Here is a 23402-nt window from a genome sequence, read left to right as displayed (position 1 = left end):
TTGTATACTGCTCTACGCAAATATAATGACTCAAAAGTACGTTTTTTTTTCTTTTTAGTTCTTACTGGCGGAGGGCTTTTGGTGGAATACTCTTTGTTCTTAAAAAAAAACAAAAAAACTGTGCCCTGGGCAATGTTTTTCAAGCGTTGCAAAGGGCTAAAATTGGTTTCAGATAGCATTGACCTGAAGCACAGTTGACGGATGTTGCGCTATTAATGAAGATTTGTTCAACCCTGACAGGATAACAGCAGTGACTTTCTCAAAACTACCCCCGAGCTTCTTTGCACAAAAGACAAAATTTCTACCTCAGCTGCGACAAAAAAAAAAAAAAAGAAAAAAGAAAAGGAGGCTGTAAAATAAAGTTGGCACTGCCCGTGTTGCTTTATTCGACGTCCGCAACGTCAATATTTTTGCCACCGCCGACATCGAAGTTTTAGCCACTGCGATGAACCTAACCATACCACTGTTAGCCATACGCATCTTCAATTATGGTTGGTGGCCTAGATTATTAAAACTGCCATCGTTTTGCCTCGCTTAACAGCCTTGGTCTCGTCCGCATGCATTGAGCTGCTTGCGCATCAAGAAAAATGCCGGCCGACACTACAACGAATAAAAGAAGAAAGGTCATAAACACATTTGGTACAACTTCGTGAAAAGATTAGGGCCCATTTCAATAGTTGTTAATGGCTTTACGCCGCGCGATAACTTCCGCATGTTTCTTCACGTTGTCACCGGTTGCTTTTGTCAAAAGCTGCGTTTCAAGTAACAGATAAAAATAAGAAAAAAACTTTGAGCCCTGTTCACGTTTGCGTTCACATCACGCACGAATCTAAGGTTTATCGCTGCATCCGCAGCGGAACGCAAAAACGCGTTGGCATCGCATCTCTCGCACGAAGCGCGGTCGCGTGTTTACATGGGGTCTTTGCCGGTCGGGTCACTGGTTTCGTTTTCTCGCCACTAACAAGATGGCGGACGTAGTTCTCGGCGCGCTACTAGATGGCGCTCTAAATTTCGCATATGGCCACGTGTACCATATTTTCCAGGGGGGTAAAGGTGGGTGAGGAGGAGTGGCAAATCCCGCGCGCCGACATCCTGGGTCCCGAATGAAAGATCGCGAAAGAGAGCGACAGAACAAGAGAGAAAGAAACCGATGTTGCCAGCCGAAGGACAGCAGTCGCAATGGTAATCGCGAAGACTGAAAACACTCAGCAATATAAACAGTGATAATTCAACGTTGCAAACTAAATTCTGAGCTATTCTAAGGTTTATAAAAAGCAGCACACTCATTACGCTGCATTAACTTCCCTTCTGTCGATCTCGAAATCTGGTAGTTGCGCGATTTCGTATTTCCGGGCGCGGCTGGGCCGCGCCCGGAAATACGAAACTAAACCAGATAACCGAAGCCGGTTTAGTTTAGTGTTGACGGGAGGCCGTACATCTGCGTGCTATGCAAAAAGAAAGCTTCGAAAGGAACGCGAATATTTTTCCACCGGTAAGTTCGTGGATTGCTGAAATTCTTGACACTGCTCTGGTGATATATTTGTGAAATCGAAGGCAGTTGGTAACCATGTGGGACCCCGAGGGTCTGCCTGCATCAAGGAGGTTAGAAGTACTAAGAGGGGGCACGTTGCAATATTTGTGAAGCCTAGTCATAAAAAGTTTAAACGATTTTGTGCCCAGCGTGACCGCAGATCTCTCTGGCGATTGGTGCGCGTGACATGTCACGTGTGAGATGGATGGTTGATTGTAGAAGGACTCCTTGCAGGCCTGCGCGCGCCCCGTACGGTAGGTTTTATCAGATCGAAGTCTAGACTGTGGTGTATATGTACCCCATAGCAAGACGAAGGCAAGCTACGGTCACGTGATGTGGTCACGTTGGCATGGTAAGTGAGGAGAGTAAGGAGGAAAATGAGAAAGAGGCGAGGCGTCAAGGGAGCATGGCTTGTGGAGGCTACGCGGCCGACGTCATGCCCTCTCCTACCCTTCTATTCTCCATGGCCTGCATACTCCGCCGCTTGCGGCAGCCAGAATGCACCGGAAAATGGCGGACCTTTTCCTTTAGAGTTAGTATGTATGATCTCTATAATATTTTCAGTCACCGAGAGTAACTCTGATGCACTTATCAGGTTTGTTTCTCGCGACCACCGACAGGGTATTATTTCTGGCTTCTAGTTGGTCACATTCGAATTTCTGAAGACGCCCTGGAACACGCCCAGCCCGCTTTCGGCCAATGGCGCCTCCTCATTTGTCTCCTATACATCCCAATGAATGGCCAAACTCTCTACATATACGGCTCTGCTCCTCCCGACTTCGCTACGTCCCCGCGCGTGGATGTAGCCTCAGCCTGTTTCATTTTCCTCCCCAATCCAGTTTCGGTTTCAAGTAGTTTTTTGTTTTGTTTTTGTTTTTCTTAACAGTATATGTGACACTGCAGCTAAACATTGATTGTGTAGTCTTCTGACACCATATTCAACCGCCTGGCAAAAATAAAACATATATTGGGGGGGGGGGGGGGGGGGGGGGGGGGGGCTGGAGCGATACGTGCATCACTGCAGAAAACAAAAACACCACTCATTCAGCGATCTCTCTAATGAATGGCCGTATTTTTGGAAAAGACGCGATAGAACACGGCCCAGGAGACATATGTGACGTCACGATTCTCATCCCCTCTCCTCGCTCCGTCCCGTCGAGCTGGTGAATCGAAGCGTTCACCAGCGAAGCGAAAAGTTGAGGATGGGGTGAAGAGGCCTCGCTTCTCTCTTCCTCGCTTCGGTTCACCAGAACGACGGGACGAAGCGAGGAAGAGAGAATTCGAGGACTCGTCCCCCCCATCCTCAACTTTTCCAGGAGGATCGTGACGTCAAAGTCCTCACATGATCGCGCCCTCCTTTTCCACAAATGCGGCCATCCGTTTGAGATATCGATGTATGAGTGAGGTTTTGGAGTTCGTAGCGTCTGGTTCAACACTTCTGTGGCCTTGTTTTGCGAAATCCAGATTTCGGAAAATGAAACGGCGGCGTTCATATGTGTCTATGAAAAAGAACGCGTTCCGTACAGCGCGAGCTAGCACCATGTCTTCGGCAGCTCAGTGATAACGAGTTTTCTCAAGAAATTATCGCAAGCCAAGAAAATGAGATGATCACCGATGTTTTTATTGGCGGATAAGAGGGTGCTGCAAGTCTCGACGGTGATCCTCACTCTGGCAGGCGCACCTGCGCTGGTCCTGTCATTGTTTTTGTTTTGTCAGGGCTAAGGAGCGTGGATGTGCGGGCTTCTCGAAATTGGTTATATTATAGTAAAAACGTTTGTTCTTTATCTTGGGCTTAGGGGATAGGGTAAAGCCGGGGATCCCGATGTATCTCTATTTTTAGAAATTCCATAAAAAGCACCGATTAAAGCTCCGCAGATCAAAGCTGTGCGAGAAGCCGAGAATCTGAGACGAAGAGGACAAAGGCGCCACAAGCGCGAGCGCGAGATCGCGTGTACCGCGGGCCCAGTGTCTCATTCGGAACGAGGGCAGCCACAGGAGTCGGACGCAGGCTCGGGCCCCCTGGTAGCTCACGAACCGGCCAGCAGTCCCGAAGAGGAGGCTACGACGCCCTTGGCGCGCCTTGCCGAGATCCAGGGGGAGTCCGCGTTCCCATTCGGCGCCCCGACGTCGCCTGCCCGCGCTGTTCCGGCCCGCTAGCAAGCAGGAGCCTGTCCGTAAGTTAACCGAGGTCTTATGCCAAGATCGCCTAGGCCTTGGCATGATAGGCAGGCCCGAGTCTAGTTTGTTCGATTCAGACGGATTCCTCGGTGTCAATGGAGGATCTTCCGAATTTCCGGTTCGAGAGCGCGCAGGGCATGGTGCTCGGCGTTCGACCGCCAGGCCTTGCGGGAGGACCAGACGGCACTCGTGTTCTTTCTGATAGAAGGGATACAGTAGGAAGAGAGAAAGGCCTTTCCACCTACCCAGATAACCTCCCAATGAGAGCTCAACAAAAGTAGGACTACTGTGGTAATTCTTTTATTATTACTTTTGAAGGTAGCTGACGAAGTAATTTTCATGTTGGGCCGGATAACCTAAGTGGATTTTATTTTTGTTTGTGCGTGAAACAGTTTAATGGACATCAGCCTGCCAACAGTTTCAAACTTCATCTCGCATGTCTCGAGGCCGACTGTCGTGGTTCCCATGTTCTTGCAGAGAGGCTTCGACTGTCCCCAAATTGATAAACGAGACCGCTGCAACTGGGCCCACACGTGCGACAGAGAGAAAGTCCAGGCCGGGCGGCTGAATATTTTCTCATGGATTCCGCATCCACCAGCGGGGTAAGCGAGGGCGCCTCCATGGCGTCCCCCTCCCGAGCCCGGGGACGCAAAAGGATCAGGGCTTCCGCGACTCCGGCAAAGCGAAGAACGACGAGGCGCACCAGGAGTCGCCTGTCATCGCGCTCGAGGACAAGAGGTGCCAGCGTCACGACTAGGATTTCCAGGACAAGGAAGGGGAAGGCAGGGAAAAGCAGGAGGCGAAGGTCTAGGCGCAGCAAGTCCACAACTGGTCGGTCATCCCCAGCGAAGAACAGGAAAGTCAGGGCGAGCAAGAAACCTGCTGCGAAAAGGAGGTCCAGAAAACGCAACGTGGCTGGGCAGTCTGGCGTGAAAAAATCCGCTTTAAAGGGAGCGTCGCGCAACACGTAACTGTCCCGCCTTTGCAGGCTCCTGAAGATTGGAATAAAGGCAAAATTCAATTAACTCAGAGGGGTTTTCCTGGTGCCTATGCAGCTCCTCTAGGGGCAGTAATGCTCAAAATTAAAGTATTATTTTCTACAATGCTCAACTGTGACCTTAATTATCCGGAGGAAATAAAAGGGACCATGAACGGTACTGAATATTCGAACTTTACTACTCGCGATTTTCACCACGCGTTTCCGAACCTACTTTCACAGCTCCGTCTTTAGACCACCAGGCGCTGTCAATATCTGATTCGCTCGAGAAGGCTGTAGAGCGAACCTGGCGCCGCAGTTTTCTGTTCTAGCCGCTGGGTGCCGTCGATTTCGTGAAGTGGACAATACTCGGGCTCAGCTTTCTGTGGCATTTTAGAAGTGAAAAGTGCGCGTGCACATTTTCATTAACGCTCGAGGTGTGCGAGCGCACGAACGCCTATACAGCTTTGACTTTACCGCCACAAAATATTGGCCTATAAGTATAACTAAATATCGCTTGGGAGACCAGCAATATCTCGGCAATGAGCAAGAAACTTGATTTCCACTGAAATTTCAAACCCAAGAGTAGACTGATCATCTTTCTTTCCAGAAATTATTCTTTACTTTATCGTTATCCGCTCAAGTCTAAATGGTTCCAGACGCGTCACCAAATGCTGAGCACTCCGTCTCTTCTCGACATCCGCTCGGTTATCCCTCGGCAAATATTTGATTTAGAGTTCAAAATTCCCATTACACTAATTGTACATCCGAAAAAATAGTATAGTCAGATACAAGTTAATGCGCCAGAAGCTCCATCTCCAGCGCGAGCTTTCCGCGAGTGCGAATATGTACATCTTCAATATTCTATATCGGAAGCGCACACAGTCTAAAACCTGGCGGCCAGTCTAATTTCCCCGTTGTGCACTCGGAGAAACAATGGAATCTACAAGGAGACCCAGCGAGAATCTCGAAGGACCCTTTGACCTACAATCTTAGAAAACAAAGTTAGTGAACTAAAAGTTAGTAACTACTTAGATTCGCTACCTTCTTAGTAACTGCAGTTAGTAACGGTCAAGTTAAACCCTATTACACTAGCGCTCTTAATTGTCATTCAACCAACAGTCGTTGGCATCTCCCAACCCTTAAAAAAAACTAAAACACTTCTTGAAAAAAAAAAAAAAAAAACGAGATAGAGGTGAAGTTTGGCGTATATTTTTTTCCCCGTGAGCCTAACAATCACGTTCGTGACGTCATACTGGGATCTTTGGGCCGCCAAGCGCGTGTCGCTCGTGTGGGCAGAGCGTGCAATTGCAAGCTTGCCAGGTATATTCCCCCGCACTCAGCTGTCTACAAAGCCAGCTGGTTGCGATCTTTCAATTCTTATAACCGCTTACACTGAAGAAAACTGATGATGCTGTCCGAGCAGAAGCTTGATCCGTTTGAGCATGATATTATGCGTGAACCACTGAAAGGGTACGGCTTAAAACTAGTCTGTTGGAATATCCAGCAAAACTTTTCGTGGGACTTTCGATTTCGATCGTCATTACAAGTGGATCAGATATTAGCCTTGGTGAGGACGTCGAGAACGAGAGCTTTCTTGAACAAAATACGACGGGGCAAGTTAGCTGACGTAGGTAAATGTTATACATGATGATGTTGCCCAAGCCTCGGGTAAAGTCACTATGTTTAACTTTCTCTGATGCTTATTTGGCAGTCAGAGGTTTCTGCTGAAGGAGTTTTGTCGACAAATGTTCAATTTTTCACCCCACACGGATGTTGATAAAAATCTCGGGGGCCGCTGGTGCGTTTGTTCTGAGCTTTTCTTGACGTCTGTACGGCAACAGAGGGACTTAAAACCTACAAATAAAGCACGGGTTGTCAATTGCTTCCTTCATGAAATAGCAGACGCTCACAATTCAAGCTCGCGTTTGATTCCGTTGCCCGCGGGACGCGATTTCTATCAGAAAATCTACTTTTTTTCCTTTCGGTTCTGCGACACATCGTAGCAGACGAACCCTCGTCGTCTGCTCCCGCTCCTCGCCGGCCTCGCCGGAACGAGGCATGACGGGGCGCACTCTCGATTTTCTCGGTGCAGCGCGTGCATGCACGCGTGCGGTGTCAGCGATGAAACAAACTCGGAGAGTGCAACCACTCGTGGATTGCCGGCTGAAACGAACCCACTCAACGCTGCGAGTGGGCACGCGTGGGTACGAGTGCCGTGAAACGAACTCGCTATTTATAAAACTTTCCTTTTCTCGAATTTCGCTTTAGTTTAAAAGTTTTAGGCCAATTAAAATTACAAAAATAAGTAAAAAAATAACCTCCTTCATCATTTTTTAGACCACCTGAGACTGGGTGGAAGAAACACGACGACGTCTCAAACACAGCTAACCACTTTATTCAGTTCTCCCTCCTTTTATACATCCTGATCCCAAAATCGTCACCATAAAAAACACTCCAAACAAAGGCACCAAGGGGACACGTCTTGACTTCGGTTAGCCGTGTTCGAGACGTCGTCGTGTTTCTTCCACCCAGTCTCAGGTGGTCTAAAAAATGGTAAACTTACACCAGCTCGCCTGCGCCCTAACTGTTTTTTCAACCTCCTTCATGACGTCCTTGACTGCTTGAGTGGCCGTGAACTAGAGGAGGGGTAGTGAGCTTAGTGAGCGGTCACGGCAGCCGCACTCCGTGTCGACGGCTCGGGAGGGCGCCACTAAAGGATGTTCTGGGTAGGCTGTATGAAGCGGGCAGCCAGGGCGGCTCGCATCGCATTTGCTGGCAGAACGGTGCCTAACATGGCAAATGAATATTAATATTGCGAAAACAAATATTGTTTCTTGCAATCCCCCCCCCCCCCCCCCCCGTTCAACAACATATATTCCATCCTACACTTACAACTCTGTTGCTATTTCACCTGTCCACTCTTATCAACACCTAGGTACCACTTTCACGGAGGATCTGTCTTAGAATACTGCCGCGCGCAAGGCTGAGAAAGCAACGCTCGGTCACGGTCCTCCAGAAAGTTCCCGTTTGTTCATGTACCGCACGTAACTTCTATCATTTATCCCTGCTTTTGTTTTCTAGAAAGTGCGTGTTCATTCTCGCCCCGATCACGCGACGCTCGAACCGCTTTCGCCGAATCTTCGAGATAGCGGCGCACTCTAGATAAGAGGCCGCCCGCGACCTTGTCGAGTCAGTCTCGCCCTAGCGCTCGATTCTGCTGACACGCCGACTTCGACGCCCGCGACGCTCTGCTTTCTTCTGTTTCCTTCTTTATTTTTTTGGCACAAGTTCGCCACATTAAACGTTTATTTCTTTCTGTTTATTTCCTGTTTTTTTTTGTTTGGTCACCACCCGCGACATTTGGTGGAGGTGCTGGGTACCGCATGCCCCTGCCGCGTACCCCTCCGAGGGCCCACAGTGCAAGTCCGACGCCTAGCCCACGAAGAACCGACGAAAGCACTGCCGAGATCCGGTTCAGTCGTCGCACCCAAGGTCTACACCCGGAATTCGGACCTCTACCGCCCAAGACTAAGCAGCCAACGAGGCCAACCATGGACAGCCAGTCGTCCCAGAACCCGTCCACCGCCAGCGTCGTATACCTGCCCGTCGCACCCAAAACTCCGACGCCTTTCCACGGAGACACCCTCGAGGACATCGAGGACTGGCTGCAACATTATGAACGTGTGGCCCGACATAACGGGTGGTCAGCTGAGCACTGCTTGCAGAACCTTTACTTCTCGCTGGAAGGTACTGCAAGGTACTGGCTGGAGAACCACGAGGCTTCTTTAACCTCGTGGGAGGTGTGCAAGCAAGAGCTAGTGAAGACGTTTACCAGCCAACACCGACGCGAGAGGGCCGAAGACATCCTTCGAACAAGGACCCAAGGTCTGAATGAAAGCATCACCAGCTTCGTTGAGGATGTTCTTCGCCTGAGCGCCCGCGCCGATCCTCAGGCTACAGAGGAGAAGAAGCTGCGACACCTGATGAGGGGTGTCAAAAGCGAGATATTCGGAGGTCTCATTCGCAATCCTCCGACAACTGTCGACGGGTTCGTCACGGAGGCGACGAATATGGAGCGTGCGCTACTAGCACGCGCCAGACACTACGAGCGGCACCCTGGCGTGACTACTCTGGCGACATCCGGATACGACCTTGGTACCGACCTCCCAGGCATCCGTGACATCATCCGTGAAGTCGTCCGGGAAGAAATCCGCAAGATGCTCCCCGCTACGGATCGCTCGTCCTCCCTGTCGCTCGCCGAGGTCGTCCGAGAGGAAGTCCACCGAGCCTTCCAACCTGAGATTCCGATCAAAACGACGACGCCAGAGGAGCCCACTTTGAGCTACGCCGCCATGGCCCGAAGATCGCCGCAAGCTAACCGCCAGACCACGGCGCCACCCCGACGAGACCCTCCGATGCCACTGTATCCTCGACGCCAGGAAGGACAAGTCCACGACGTTCGCCCGGAGCAACCCTCGTCGAGGAAGACCGACGTGTGGCGAACGGCCGACCGACGCCCGCTCTGCTACCACTGCGGGGAAGCCGACCATGTGTACCGCCGATGCCCATACCGACGACTCGGGCTGCGCGGATTCCACCCAAACGACCCGCGCCCCCGGTGTGGTGAACGCCCTCGGGAGATCGACGAGTACCTGCGACGACCCCAGTCCCCCGAGCCGGCGTCCCGCCGAGAGTTCCGGTCGCCATCGCCACGACGTCCAGCTTCGCCGATGCACCGACCCCGACGTGAAAGCCTGTCGCCCCTCGCTCCTCGCCGGGGAAACTAGGCGCGGCAACCCCTGGAGGTGGAGTTGCCGAAGACGACCGACGTAAAGAGCCTCCAAGAACGCCGGAGCGCTCCCACTCTCCCGACGCCACGCATCGCTACGACGCCCCTGCAACGGTGTCCAACAACCTAAACGTCGTCATCGACGGTCACGACGCATCGGCACTCGTGGACACCGGAGCAGACTACTCAGTCTTGAGTGGGAGGCTCTCCCGCCGCCTTCGAAAAGTCATGACGCCGTGGGAAGGACCCCAAATACGAACCGCCGGAGGACATCTCATCACACCAGTCGGGAGATGCACTGCTCGCGTCGAGATCCACGGTGAAACATGCCCTGTCAAGTTCGTCGTTCTGCAAGACTGTTCGAGGGACGTTATCCTCGGAATGGACTTTCTCTGCGAGTATGGCGCCGTCATCGACCTCGGAACAAACCGGCTGACGCTACGAAAACCTGCTCCACCAGCGGAGGAACCCGAAGCGACGTCACCCACGGTCCGAGTCCTCGCAAACCACGTAAACCTACCACCGCGGTCGAGTGTTTTCGTACTTGTCGGGATCGATGAAGCTTCCTGTGGCGAAGTTCTTCTCGAGGGAAGCCTCCAATTGCTCCTGGGAAGAGGCATAGGCGTCGCAAGGGGAGTAGCTGAACTTCAGGATGGGCGGACTGTGGCCCTCGTGACGAACTTCCGAAACGAAACGCAACACCTCACGAAAGGTGCAGCCGTGGGCCACGTCGAGAAACTCCGAAACCCCGCCGAAATCACTGCGATCACTGACGAATCCTCGCCGCCCCAGCAAGACAGTACGTCGCCAGCGCAGCTCGACATTGACCCTAAGCTTCCGGGCCCTGAACGGCGTCAGCTGGTTAACCTCCTCGCCGAATACCGCGACTGCTTTGCGACGTCGTCGAAGGTGCGCCAGACCGCGGTTGCCAAGCACCGCATCGTTACTGAGGACGACGCGCGCCCTGTGCATCGATCGCCGTACAGAGTCTCCGCTAAGGAAAGGGAGGTGATCCATCAGCAAGTTCAAGAGATGCTGAATGACGACATAATCCAACCTTCAAGCAGTCCATGGGCCTCTCCAGTCGTGCTGGTTAAGAAGAAGGACGGAACTCTTCGGTTCTGCGTGGACTACCGGCAGCTCAACACGGTTACGAAGAAAGACGTCTACCCACTCCCCCGCATCGACGACACTCTAGACCGGCTGCGCCACTCTCGATACTTTTCATCGATGGACCTGAAGAGCGGCTACTGGCAAATCGAGGTCGACGAACGGGACCGAGAGAAGACAGCCTTCGTCACGCCGGATGGACTGTACGAGTTCAAGGTGATGCCCTTCGGACTATGCACAGCGCCAGCAACTTTCCAGCGTGTCATGGACACCGTACTGGCAGGGCTGAAGTGGCAGAGTTGTCTCGTCTACCTTGACGACGTCGTAGTATTTTCAGCTGACTTCGACGAGCACTTGAGACGACTCCGAGCTGTTCTTCAAGCCATTCAGACCGCCGGACTCACACTCAAGCCGTCAAAGTGTCGGTTCGCCTATGACGAACTGAAGTTCCTTGGCCACGTGGTTAGTAACGAAGGCGTCCGCCCAGACCCCGAGAAGACTCGCGCCGTCGCGGCATTTCCAGCGCCGACAGATAAGAAGGCCGTGCGAAGATTCCTTGGACTTTGTGCCTATTATCGACGCTTAATTCGTTCGGGATTTCGCAAGGATTTCCGCACCACTTACGAATCTCACGAAGGACGCCAAGAAGTTCGAATTGGCCGAGGAGCAACAGCAGGCATTCGACGAACTGAAACGACGACTCCAGACTCCTCCTGTGCTTGGACATTTCGACCAGGATGCGGAAACAGAAATTCACACGGACGCAAGTAACGCGGGACTGGGCGCAGTACTAGTCCAAGTGCAAGAAGGCATCGAGCGAGTCATCGCCTACGCAAGTCGGACATTGTCCAAGGCGGAGAAAAATTACTCCACAACTGAGAAAGAATGCCTTGCGGTCGTCTGGGCAATAACGAAGTTTCGTCCGTACTTGTACGACAGCCCGTTCCGTGTAGTCACGGACCACCACTCGCTCTGCTGGCTTGCGAAGCTGAAGGACCCGTCAGGACGCCTCGCTCGATGGAGTCTTCGACTACAAGAGTTCAACATGACAGTGGTCTATAAGTCAGGCCGCAAGCACAGCGACGCCGACTGCCTGTCCAGAGCCCCCGTCGAAACCCCTTCCGGCTGCAGCGACGACAATGACGACGAGTGCTTTCTAGGAGCAGTGAACACCGACGATATGGCACGACGTCAACGGGACGATCCTGAGCTGCGCGCATTAATCGAGCACCTGGAAGAGGGCAGGAGTACCGTGCCACGTGTCTTCTCACGAGTACTGCCGACCTTCGCCATCCGACAAGGTGTACTCTACAAAGAGAACTTCGGCAACAACAACACACCTTGGTTGCTGGTAATCCCGAGTGACCTTCGAGAGGAGATCTTCCAAGCCTGCCACGACGACCCGACATCCGGACACCTTGGTTACAGCCGGACACTGGCCCGTATTCGTGAAAAGTATTACTGGCCGAAGCTCCCCAAGACCGTCCACCTATACACACGATCATGCCACGAGTGCCAGCGACGCAAGAAACCGCCGACGAGGCCGGCCGGACTTCTGCAGCCCATTTCTCCTCCAACTACACCCTTCCAGCAGATCGGAATGGATCTACTTGGTCCTTTTCCGCCTTCGACGTCGGGGAACCGCTGGATCATCGTCGCCACAGATTATCTCACGCGGTACGCCGAAACGAAAGTTCTTCCTTCAGGGACTGCTATGGAAGTCGCCAAGTTTTTCATCGAGTCCATCGTCCTCCGGCACGGCGCTCCCGAGGTTCTGATTACAGATCGCGGATCTTCGTTCATGGCCCAGCTGACGCAAGAGATCCTTCGTCTCAGTGGCACCGGCCATCGTCGAACCACTGCATACCACCCGCAGACCAACGGACTGACCGAGCGACTCAACAAGACAATCGCCGATATGATCTCTATGTACGTCGACGTAGAGCACAAGACGTGGGACGAGGTGCTGCCCTACGTCACGTTCGCCTACAATACGGCGGTTCAAGAGACCACTGGATTCACCCCTTTCCAGCTGGTACATGGTCGGAAGGTAACGACCATGCTGGACGCCATGCTGCCCCATGAGCCATCTGACAACGAGAGCGACGACGCCCAGGCGGTTGGTCAACGCGCCGAAGAAGTTCGCCAGCTCGCCCGACTCCTGATTCAAGACCAGCAACGCGTCGACGCCGGCCGCTACAACCTTCGTCGCAGGGACGTCCACTTCCAGCCCGGAGATAGGGTGTGGGTATGGACGCCCATCCGTCGCCGCGGCCTCAGTGAGAAACTGCTGAAACGGTACTTTGGACCATACAAGGTACTTCGTCGCCTCGGCGAGCTGAACTACGAGGTGATGCCCGACGGAACACGAACATCGTCACGCCGCCCACCACGACCTGAGGTCGTCCACGTCGTGCGCCTGAAGCCGTACTACGCTCGATAGGACTGTGGACCTTTTGTGCTCCAAAAGACTCTTTAGTCTATCGTTCTTTTTTTTATTTTGATTTGTTTTACACTGCATCGGGGCGATGCACTTTTAAAGGGGGGAGTAATGCCGCGCGCAAGGCTGAGAAAGCAACGCTCGGTCACGGTCCTCCAGAAAGTTCCCGTTTGTTCATGTACCGCACGTAACTTCTATCATTTATCCCTGCTTTTGTTTTCTAGAAAGTGCGTGTTCATTCTCGCCCCGATCACGCGACGCTCGAACCGCTTTCGCCGAATCTTTGAGATAGCGGCGCACTCTAGATAAGAGGCCGCCCGCGACCTTGTCGAGTCAGTCTCGCCCTAGCGCTCGATTCTGCTGACACGCCGACTTCGACGCCCGCGACGCTCTGCTTTCTTCTGTTTCCTTCTTTATTTTTTTGGCACAAGTTCGCCACATTAAACGTTTATTTCTTTCTGTTTATTTCCTGTTTTTTTTTTGTTTGGTCACCACCCGTGACAATACTCACATTGATAACGTAATTAACAAATCATCTAGAACTCTCGGTTTTCTTCGGAGGCTCTTTAGCCAAGCCCGACAGGTTGTAAAGCTAATGGCATACAAAACCCTCGTCCGATCTAAACTCGAATATGCCGGCACGATATAGGACCCTCACCAGTCTTACCTGGTCAATAGGCTAGAGTCAATTCAAAACAGTGCAGCCCGATTCATTCATCGTAACTATTTTTTCAGCAGCAGCGTGTCCCAACTTAAAGATCTTTCAAACCTAACTTCCCTCGATGTACGTCGCAAACTATCTCGTCTTTCTCTTTTTCATAAGATATAATATGCCATCTTTCATACTGATGTACTGCAAGCCTTCCTCATACATTTCCCTACGTCATGATCATTCTCTGAAGGTTGAGCCAATATTCGGTTGCACCAATTGATTCAAATTTTCACCACTGGAACTCCCTCACTGAAAATATTGTTAAAGAGCAAGATCCTCCTGGTATTTCGCAAGAAATGTTTAATTCTACTGACTTTATTAGCGAATACTATATTTGCCTCACTATATTAGTGTCGATTACCAATGCTACCGGCCCCTGTGTATAGTTTTCCTTCGTATGTTTATGTATTGTTTATGTGTACGTGAAATTAATTTATTAATCTATTTAGTATGTTGTTATTGCCGCCACAAATTCTTGTTTCCCCCTCATATAATGCATTCCACGAGAATGCCCTTGAGGGTAATGAACTTGAATTTGATTAAACACTAATTCGGCATGACACTTCATTGGCCACAAACGACAGCAAACACGGGGCAAAGATCAGTTCAGAACGGGAGCCACTTTCCGCTGCCATACCGCCAAAGGGCCAAACTGCAAGCCAAAGCAGCTCGCCGAAGGTCTTCGGAACGCTCGGAACCGGTTGGATCTTCGACTGCAGCGCCGTTGCGTACATCCGGGACCTTTCTACGCTTGCCGCTCGCCGTTGCCTGATCCCACTACAGCTTTCTAGTAGGCGCCTCCTTTTCCAGCGCTTGGTGGCGGGTATGTCGACAAGTCACTTCTTGTTTCTATACTTTATGAACTGCATTTGTTTCTTTTCCGATCTGAATACTGAACAGAAACTACTTTTATAAACAATTGAAGCGGCTCGCGACAATTATATTTTGTGTTTCGACTAAAAAGAAGCTTTTAGCGGCTCTGACCAGTAGTAAGCCCAGGACCAAAGACGTCACATTTCGCGCTTTCGGCACCGCGGGTCGCCCCTGTAGGTGGAGGAGGTTTCCGCGTCGTCCGGTTAAAGGGATTGTCCGGTCGAAACCGGAAGTACTTAAGTTTTCGCGCACGTTACGTTGAGGGAGCCTTCATGTAGACAAACGTCATTTTTATTTTGATATATGATCTCCCGTTGTTAATTAAACCTTCAATGAGCGTATGTACAAAACTGCACCCCGAATTTCGCCAGTGTCAATGGCTGACATCTTTGGCCGCTGCGTGACGTCGCAAAACGCAAAGGTTTGTCGGATGGTCGGGATCACAGTGGTCGGGATAACAAGCGTTGGTCGATGGATGTCTTGTATTTTGTTTCGATTTATATAGTCTCCTAAGCTGTACCCTACTGAAATACGGTTCTTTTAATGCAGTTCCAAGCGTGTGCAAAAAAAGTCACGCCTTTTAGCGGGATATTACTCGAAAACCGCCATAAGCTTCGAGCAAACGTATGCCGTTTCGTACAAACACAACTGCGACGGCTACCGATCGGACCTTTAGCGCTTGCAAAGCAAAGGATGCAGATTTCGCCTCTGAAGCGGCAACTAGGTACACGAAGCGGCATCTGAGTACGCATTTCAGCGGATCCACTGGATCGTGGTGATGAGGCTGCAAGTCGTTCCCTCAGAGGCGATGTCCGCCGGTCGAAGGCAAACGCCCAATCGTTCAAGTGCATGTCGTCACTTGACTTGGACGAGCTTGGTGAATCGTAGCCACGCTCTATTGGCACATGCGGGTCAAACAGAACTTGGCTGCACGCGTGCTAAACACAACTTCTGGTATCGTTTCCAGGTGGTCTAGCTGTTGGTTTCGGTTTCGCCGCATAAACAAATTGGTTGATCCGATTTGGGCGAGGAGTGAATGGACGTAATTTAATATCGTTGGCACAGCATCAAACCTCAGCTTACGAGCCTTCCCTCCGCTTAGAGCTGAGCTCGTAGCTCTCTTCTGTGAGATGATTGCTGCATAAGCGAGATCTCGATCTTGACGGGAACCCAGTCCCTACGCACGGCGACGATCCATTTTGCTCGTCGCTGTACGTCTCACGGAGAAGTGTGGAACGTCATGTCTTGGCTCGCATGTGCTGCCCGGTGGTTGGGGCGCCCAACCGCGCAACAAAAATATCACCCAACCACGAAACAAGTCGAGCGCAACAACAAAAACGAAGCACGCTGAGACGTTCACTCGCAGGTAACGGCGAGACACAAATGCCCGCTTTGTGTTGTGTGACGTCAGAGCTCCAATGTTGCCACCGAAAGCAGCGTTTACGCTAGAGTGCGATCGGAGCAGTATAAATTCAATTACTCGTGCAGAGGCGCATATAAAATTTAGGTATTGCACATACGATGCGTCTCAAGGCAATAACAATGATATTCAATTGTTTTTTCGAATACAAATTTTGACCGGACAATCCCTTTAAAATATAACGCACTGATATTTAATTAATCTCTCCATGCCGGCTGGCTTGCCCGAACCTCAAGAGACGTGGAAACCACAAAAAAAGGTAGACGCTTAAATATGATTGCAGGGCCCCTTTAAGCTGAGACAGCAGCCATTGCCACAAGCAGGGGGGATCGGTGGCCGAGTGGTCTAGCGCACACCAGCTCGGAGCACGTGGAGCGAAAGCTCGCACTGCAGAATCCAAGGATCCTGAGTTCGATTCACACCCTGCCCGTTTCGATCTGGATGAACATCGTACCGGCATGCGGTCGTGTATCACTACTCCGTGGTGCAAGTTAAAGGCCCCAGGCTAGCGGTTGTACTGCACTGGCTAAATTGCTCATCTACAGCTGGGAGACAAGTCGCCCGTTGAGGCAGACTACATACAACCATAGCCTCCTCTATACTGATAAAGCCTGGCAGATCGCCAGGAGACACGGCCGACGAAAGTGAAAAGGTAGAGCGGTAGACAACGGATGAGAGGAGAAAAATGTAACGGGCGCCCTGCTTCGGCAAGACGCCGAAACATTATTCTCCCGGGCGATGGAATGTCCTCTCGTGCTCCTCGCGCTACCGCTTCCTTTTCTCGTCGGGTTTAGGCCATAGAGATCAGTGCCATAGAGTTATTATAATAAACGCTAGAGGCTCAGCTGGCGCTAGTGTCTATGGGACTTCCGGTTGCAAATTGAAGCAGACAGCATGCAGTCTACTTTTCCAGTCTTCCTGTGTATTCCTATGGGAAAACGCGCGTGAATTTTGTCTCGTCGCCGGAAAATAACATGAACAACTTTTGTTATTTCGGTTGTACCGGGTAGGATGTACCTTTATTAATATTGTGAAAGTGTAATTGCTTTAGTTACAGCATTTTTCCTTTACCACTGAACGATGTTAAACTTCGCTATATTTCAGGCCCAAACCTCTGTTTCATGGCAGGTATGTAGAAACGAGCGACGTTTCCAAGCAAAATAACAACCGAAAGGAATGTAGAGTGTGTTCAAAGTTCGCCAGCATTCCGTTGGTTCTTATATATTGCTAATATGCCTGTCCTCTCACTATATGAAAATGCCCCCGTCGTGCATCTTTACGAGTGGTTAAAAAAAACGTTCGAAACGTAAAGAATAAGGTACGTGGGCTACGAAAGGTGTATTTTCTTATGTATTTCCTATGTTGGGCAGTTTTTATCGCGCACCTGTTCTCTGGCTTCCCCCTATTTGCAAAGATTTGGAGGTGCGGGTGATGATTTGAATACAGAACAAGCATCTTCGCGTGTATTTATGAGCAGAAAGAATAGAGCAGTACTTATTTATTGCAAATCGGACTATATTACGTGACTTTCAATTTATTTTGATCGTCTGCAAGCACAAGGAGTTACTGATCCAGTGTTACTGCGTAGTTCTTGCCGTCTCTCTTGGTTTTCCACATGTCCTTCGTTCGTTTAGCACGTAATACCCCCATGCTGGAAAGCGCCGGCGCCGTGTTCGCGCTAATAGTGTCCGACAGTGCACATAAATACATGTATGAAGCGGTTTTAGCACCGTTTTTCATGCCACGATTTTAAAATAAAAACGCCGTAACTGACCAATTATTCCATCTGCGTGTCTGGGAAATGTTCCAATGTGCCTAGTAGGTACGAATTATTCGTGATATTTGCTCTTATAATCGAGCGCAGGGAGGAAATGCACTCGCTTTTTTCCGTAGAAATGCATTACCGGAAGTCAATTTCTGACTGCTTGCTGTTTGCTTCAATTTGCAACAGCACACTAGCGCCAGTAGCGCCAGTTGAACCTCTAGCGTACATTATAATAACTCTCTGGTTTAGGCTAGAGCACTATATAGCTCCTACGGAGCAGAGTAGCGCAATCCTTTGAACCCCGTGTTTTGCCGACAACATGGCCGACAGAGCGGCTCGGTGCGAGTCACGTGGAATACATGGAGATCGACATAACACGGCTGATTAAAAAACTAACGGCGAGTTCACATTTTTCAAAACTAGCCTGTCGTGAAGTTAGTAAAGCGCTAAACACTTTATCAAAGTTTTAATAATATCGGATGCGTGTGCAAATTTTGAGAAGGCAATTTCCAAGGCAATGGCGTTTGGAGCAGACGATTTTTGCTCGCAGCAGAGATGGGCTTTTCGGGTTGGCCGGAGCGGGTCACGTGAATGGTGTGACGTCGCCGTGTCGTCTGCTGCATGACGCCGCTCAGGCAATTTTTAAAAAAAAGTTACGTCCTTGTGTGGCACAAAACTTATCGCATATTATTCTAAAATGTTTTATTATTATGTCAAAAATGATTTCCATTCCGCACATCCCCACAAAACTGAAGAAACAACGATTTTCTCACGTTCTCCATGCATTTCTGACCGCAGTTGGAACCTCCGGGCGTTCGCCGCTAGTCGCCGAGAGATGGCGTTCTAGATTGCGCTACTCATGGACCGCGGCCGGTGGGCCAAGAGACTCTTCGTCTACACATATCTCACGGGAATGCAGACTGGCTGGAGGAAGCGGCTGTATCAGTTAGAGAAGAAATACGACTTCTTTTCAACCCCTGTAACTATTACATCAGACAGGAAGTGGGAGATGGAGATTCGAAACAGGGTGAGAGAGGAGGAGGCAGCTCGGTGGGCAGAAACGGCGAAGTCCAAGTCGACGCTATATATGTACAGTCGATATAAGCACACCATTTCGGCAGAGACTAGGCTATACGACAACAGCCTGGGCAGCCGGCTCCTCTTTGAGTCACGCGCAGGAGGGCTGCGAACGCAGATGTATCGCCGTCGCTTCGACCAGACGGTGGAATCTGCAGCATGCCGTGTGTGTAGTCAGGCGGATGAGACAATTGAACACATCGTGCTGTCGTGCACCGGTCTGCAACCAGTTCAACCGGCGAAGTGTGGACAGGCAACCCGGGAGCTCGCACTGGCAGAGGCACTCGGCTTTGGGTCTGCTTCCAGCTCAGTGGCAGACTCTGCGGGTGGGACTAACGGCGACAACACCGACGCTACACCGAGAACCAACGGAGGGTGGCGTGAGCAGGTGGAAGCCACGAAACGAAGATTAGAGAACTGGTGGATGCTAGTTCACCAACGGGGATAACCGAATTCCCACTGGCTAGGTTCCAAACTCTACGGGACCGCCCGATTCAAAAGGGAACAGCCGCAAACCATCATCATCTCTGCTCCGAAGGAGCTATATAGTGCTCTAGTTTAGGCACCTGTGTATTGTATTGTATTGTATTGTATTCTGCGGCGCAATCTCTTTGAAACGAGAGTCGAAGTTCGACACGCCAAAAAAGTTAAAAAAGAAAAAAAGGAAAGAAAAGAAAGAAAAAAAAGGGGGAGAGAAGGGGGGAGGTCGTCAGGGCCCACCATCTGTCGTCGATGACCCCTGGTGGGCGGAGGGTAACAGCTACACGATCACGGTGGTCCGATCGGTACGCGCTGACTTCTCGGTGCGCAAATCACCGTCGCACTTTCCACCACGCCTCCAGTCTTTGCCTAGAACAGGCCACGTGGTCATGTTCGTTCGTGAAGCCGAGTGCCTGCTCGATGCGGGAATCCCCAATGGGCGCTGGCAGGAGCTTCTGGCACGTGAGCAGCAAATGCTTGGTGGTCTCTTCGTCTTCTCCACAGGCGCTGCATGTCATGTCCGTCACGTTGCTGTCAAACTTTCGACGGTACTGTCTTGTGCGCAGGGCACCACCGCGGGCCTCGATGAGTAGGCGACTTCCCAGCGTGTTTTTGCAGAACGTTATTGGAGCGATCTCGGTCTTGAAAGATGCATACAAATGCATGCTAGTATGCTGTTGCATTCCCAATATCCAGCGCTCCCTTTCGACAGCCTTTATCTGCGTTCGCACTTTACGCACCCAATGTGAGCGATCTTACGTGCCGCCATCTGTAGGCGGTTGCGCCAATCAGACGCCTTTTATTAGCAGACGGCCGCCGTAGGTAGATATTTTAAGTTTTTAATTATTTTTACTCAGGTAAGTTTGTTCAGTAGAATTTCTATACCCTTCATGCACGTTCTTCGGCCACCTCCGTGTAAAAGCTTGGCTTGGCAAGTTCAAAAACTGATTTATGCAGTCCATTCAAACCAGGGGGGTAAAGGTGGGTGAGGAGGAGTGGCAAATCCCGTGCGCCGACACCCGGGGTCCCGAGTGAACGAACGCAAAAGAGAGTGACAGAACACGAGAGAAAAAAAGCAACGTTGCCATGGTAAATGCGAAGAGTGAAAACTCTCAGCAATATAAACAGTGATAATTTAACGTTGTAAACTAAATTCTGAGCTATTCTAACGCTTATAAAAAGCAATAAAGTCATTACGCTGCATTAACTTCCCTTCTGTCGAAATCTCGGAAATCTGGTGGTTGCGCAGTTTCGTATTTCTCAACCGCGCCCACCCGCGCCCCACCGGCGAAGCCGCGTATATGGCTTAGTTTAGCGTTAACGCGAGGCCGTACATCTGCGCGCTATGCAAAAAGAAAGCTTCGAAAGGAACGCGAATATCTTTCCACCGGTAAGTTCGTGGATTGTTGAAGTTCACGAAACTGCTCTGATGATGTAACCGTGTTTGGGACCTTTGGGACCCCGAGGGTCTGCCTGCATGCTCCGCCGCTTGCGGCAGCCAGAATGTATGGGAAAATGGCGGACCTTTTCCTCTAGAGTTAGTATGTATGATCTCTATGATTCAAACAGCCATCGATCCCTTTGACTCATCCTATATTGGGTGTTCACTGATCTCGCATTCCCTAGATATGTACTGCTTGTGTTATAGTTAATTTTTTTTTTGTCCGAATGAACTTACTTTTTTTTAAGCAAAACAAAGCTTTACTTTCTTATCGCTATCGCTTTCCTTTCACACGATTGTACTCACTTTGGGGTCGTGGAAATCGGGGAAGTTACGTCCAAAGTAAAGTTTCTTTCCCTTCCGTTTTACTTTGTCACAGACGTCTTCTAACCGTAGGGTCCGCGGTCGCGACATTCGGGGAGGATTAATGTTTGCAGATCACGGGGCCCGCGTTGGGGTACTTGATATTTGTCCAAAAAGTGGGGTGGGAATGACTTGGGGATGGGTGATAACTCGGGATACTACAAGTAAAAACTTTCAGCCTTTCCACTCTGGAGAAGAAGGAAGACCAGCGAAGCTGTACTATGGTGGGAATGAAGTAATGGCCGGCCGCAAGTCAGCAAGCCAGAGTGGAAAGGCCTCGAAAGGTTGCCGCCATCTATGAGCGACGGCAGCAACAACCGGCAAGCCGGTTGCCTGGTTGCCGCTGTCGCTCATAGATGGCGGTAGCTGTCTAGAGTTCTGCGTCATCAGGTCATTTAAAGACAGACACGATCCTGGGGAAAGTAGCCCTTAACAGCTCCACTGTAAAAAGTTAATTACCCGAAAATAATTAATGACCTAACTATCGTTAACAGTATTAATTTTCCTAACGAGCCCTTTGGCAGAGATCGCTACATTTGCCTCTTTTGGGATGCATAGTTTTTGTAGGAATGATTTAGCCCATGTTCCGTGAAACACCGTTTATATGCTGGAACATGATCAAGTCTACACTGCCGTAATAACAGAGATTAGGAATGCCGAGCATTAACATGAACTTACAACATTTATTTACTCCATAAGGCAGACAAACAGTAAGAACAAAATGCACCAACTGAAGGCACTGCATTTGAAGGCTGTACCACTAGTTCCCGTGTTCACCATGATTATACCCGCATTTGAACAGTCGCCTCATGAGCCAAGTATGCTATCGCAATGGAGGAATGGTATTAACAAGTGAGAAAACAATATGTACAAGGGCCACAAGCAATGCCTCATTTTTGTGATTAGACAATGTTAAAGCTAGAATGTGGAAATGAAACATAGCATCTTGCCCAAGGCACTGCAACCACACCTTTTCAAATGCCCCAGAAAACAAAAATAGTGTTTTAACAATTCAAACAAAATACTCACTTAAAGGGATGCCACTTTAGTCCCATTTTCATAAACCATTGAAGTCATTCAAATGATTAAGGCAATAAGAAGCAAGGATTATACACTGTCACCTAATAAAGTGCTCTTGCTATAAAGTAATTTTAAGTACTAAGAAGTATCTTGAACACAGCCTCAAACCATAGCTCAGCAGCACCATCCATAGTCTTCAGGTGGATGCAGCAAGAGTGCACAACAAATTTCATTACACACACGCATGTACACACAGAATCCCAGTTTTCAACCTGATAAAAAATAATACCGAAGGAGTTTACAACTCCTTAAAAAGCGCACAAACTCGGAGTAGGAAATACACCAAATGACCAGAGCACAAAAAATGGCATTTCAAAATGTCCACCCACTGCAAAAACCACAAACAAGAATGCCTGCAGTACTCGTCAAGAATGTAACTTGGCACTCAGTTCTTCAGTACATCCCGGAGAGAAAGTGCACAGTACAAACCCCTAACCCAATCACAGCATGGCCCTATCACGCACATCACCGCCTGTATGCCCCCACCAGACCGATCACAGAGTCGACAGCCTCGTCAGAGTTCCACCGTTCACTCAGGTAGAGGATGCGCATGCCATCTTGCCTGTGGTGCTCCACAATGCCCCACTGCTCGTAGAGCTTCACAGCATTACGCAGGGTGTCTGCAGCAAAGCTCTCCTCTGGTGAGAAAAAAGAATGCAGAGTACTATCAGCCCTTGTAACACCATACTTTTCCCCCACAAAGGTTGCTTCAAACACTATACCATAGTGACAGGTTAAAGGGATAGTGAAGTGAAAATTGAAATACTGAAAACAATTTATTTTTCGCGGCTCAATATTTCGCGATTTAGGTCAAAGCTGAAGTTTTGGAAAAATTCGCAGGTTCTAATTTTCGCAACGCGGTGGGATCTCAATATAGATTCCAATGTGTTTACATTTTACCGGAAATGTTTGTGGGACCTATTTTTCGCGAATTGTAGATGATTCGCGAAAATTAGGTCCTCGCGAAAATTAAGTTGTTTACAGCATGCCTCCGACATTCAGAAAGAAGTTAGCTATAATCAACAATATCTGTAAATGAAAATCACACATTTGTATTTTGATCGGATGACTATTTTTTCATCCGATTCTAACGAGTGCTCGAAGAGCAGCCAGCGGAGAGCACGATGCGACTCGGGAGATCCACCGCCTCCGGCGCACTTGTGA

At 50.0% G+C, this 23402-nt stretch overlaps 1 protein-coding gene and 1 pseudogene across 2 annotated transcripts in view; both read right to left on the bottom strand.

Annotated features, from left to right (window-relative positions):
• Positions 1-3492: 3492 nt before the first annotated feature.
• On the bottom strand, positions 3493-22213 carry LOC115328297 (annotated as a pseudogene).
• Positions 21822-23402, bottom strand: part of LOC8027559 (glycerol-3-phosphate acyltransferase 1, mitochondrial) — a 108930-nt gene continuing 107349 nt past the window's right edge. For both annotated transcript variants that reach the window (XM_029989315.4, XM_029989306.3), the window contains exon 22: positions 21822-22876. In XM_029989315.4, the coding sequence (XP_029845175.2) occupies positions 22704-22876 (173 nt within the window). In that variant the 3' untranslated portion in view covers positions 21822-22703. The remainder of the gene's footprint in view (positions 22877-23402) is intronic.

Source organism: Ixodes scapularis, unplaced genomic scaffold (genome assembly GCF_016920785.2).
Source record: "Ixodes scapularis isolate PalLabHiFi unplaced genomic scaffold, ASM1692078v2 PGA_scaffold9__187_contigs__length_104089568, whole genome shotgun sequence".
Lineage (NCBI taxonomy): Eukaryota > Metazoa > Arthropoda > Arachnida > Ixodida > Ixodidae > Ixodes > Ixodes scapularis.
Note: the sequence above shows the minus strand (reverse complement) of the source record. Positions and strands in the feature narration are given on the sequence as shown.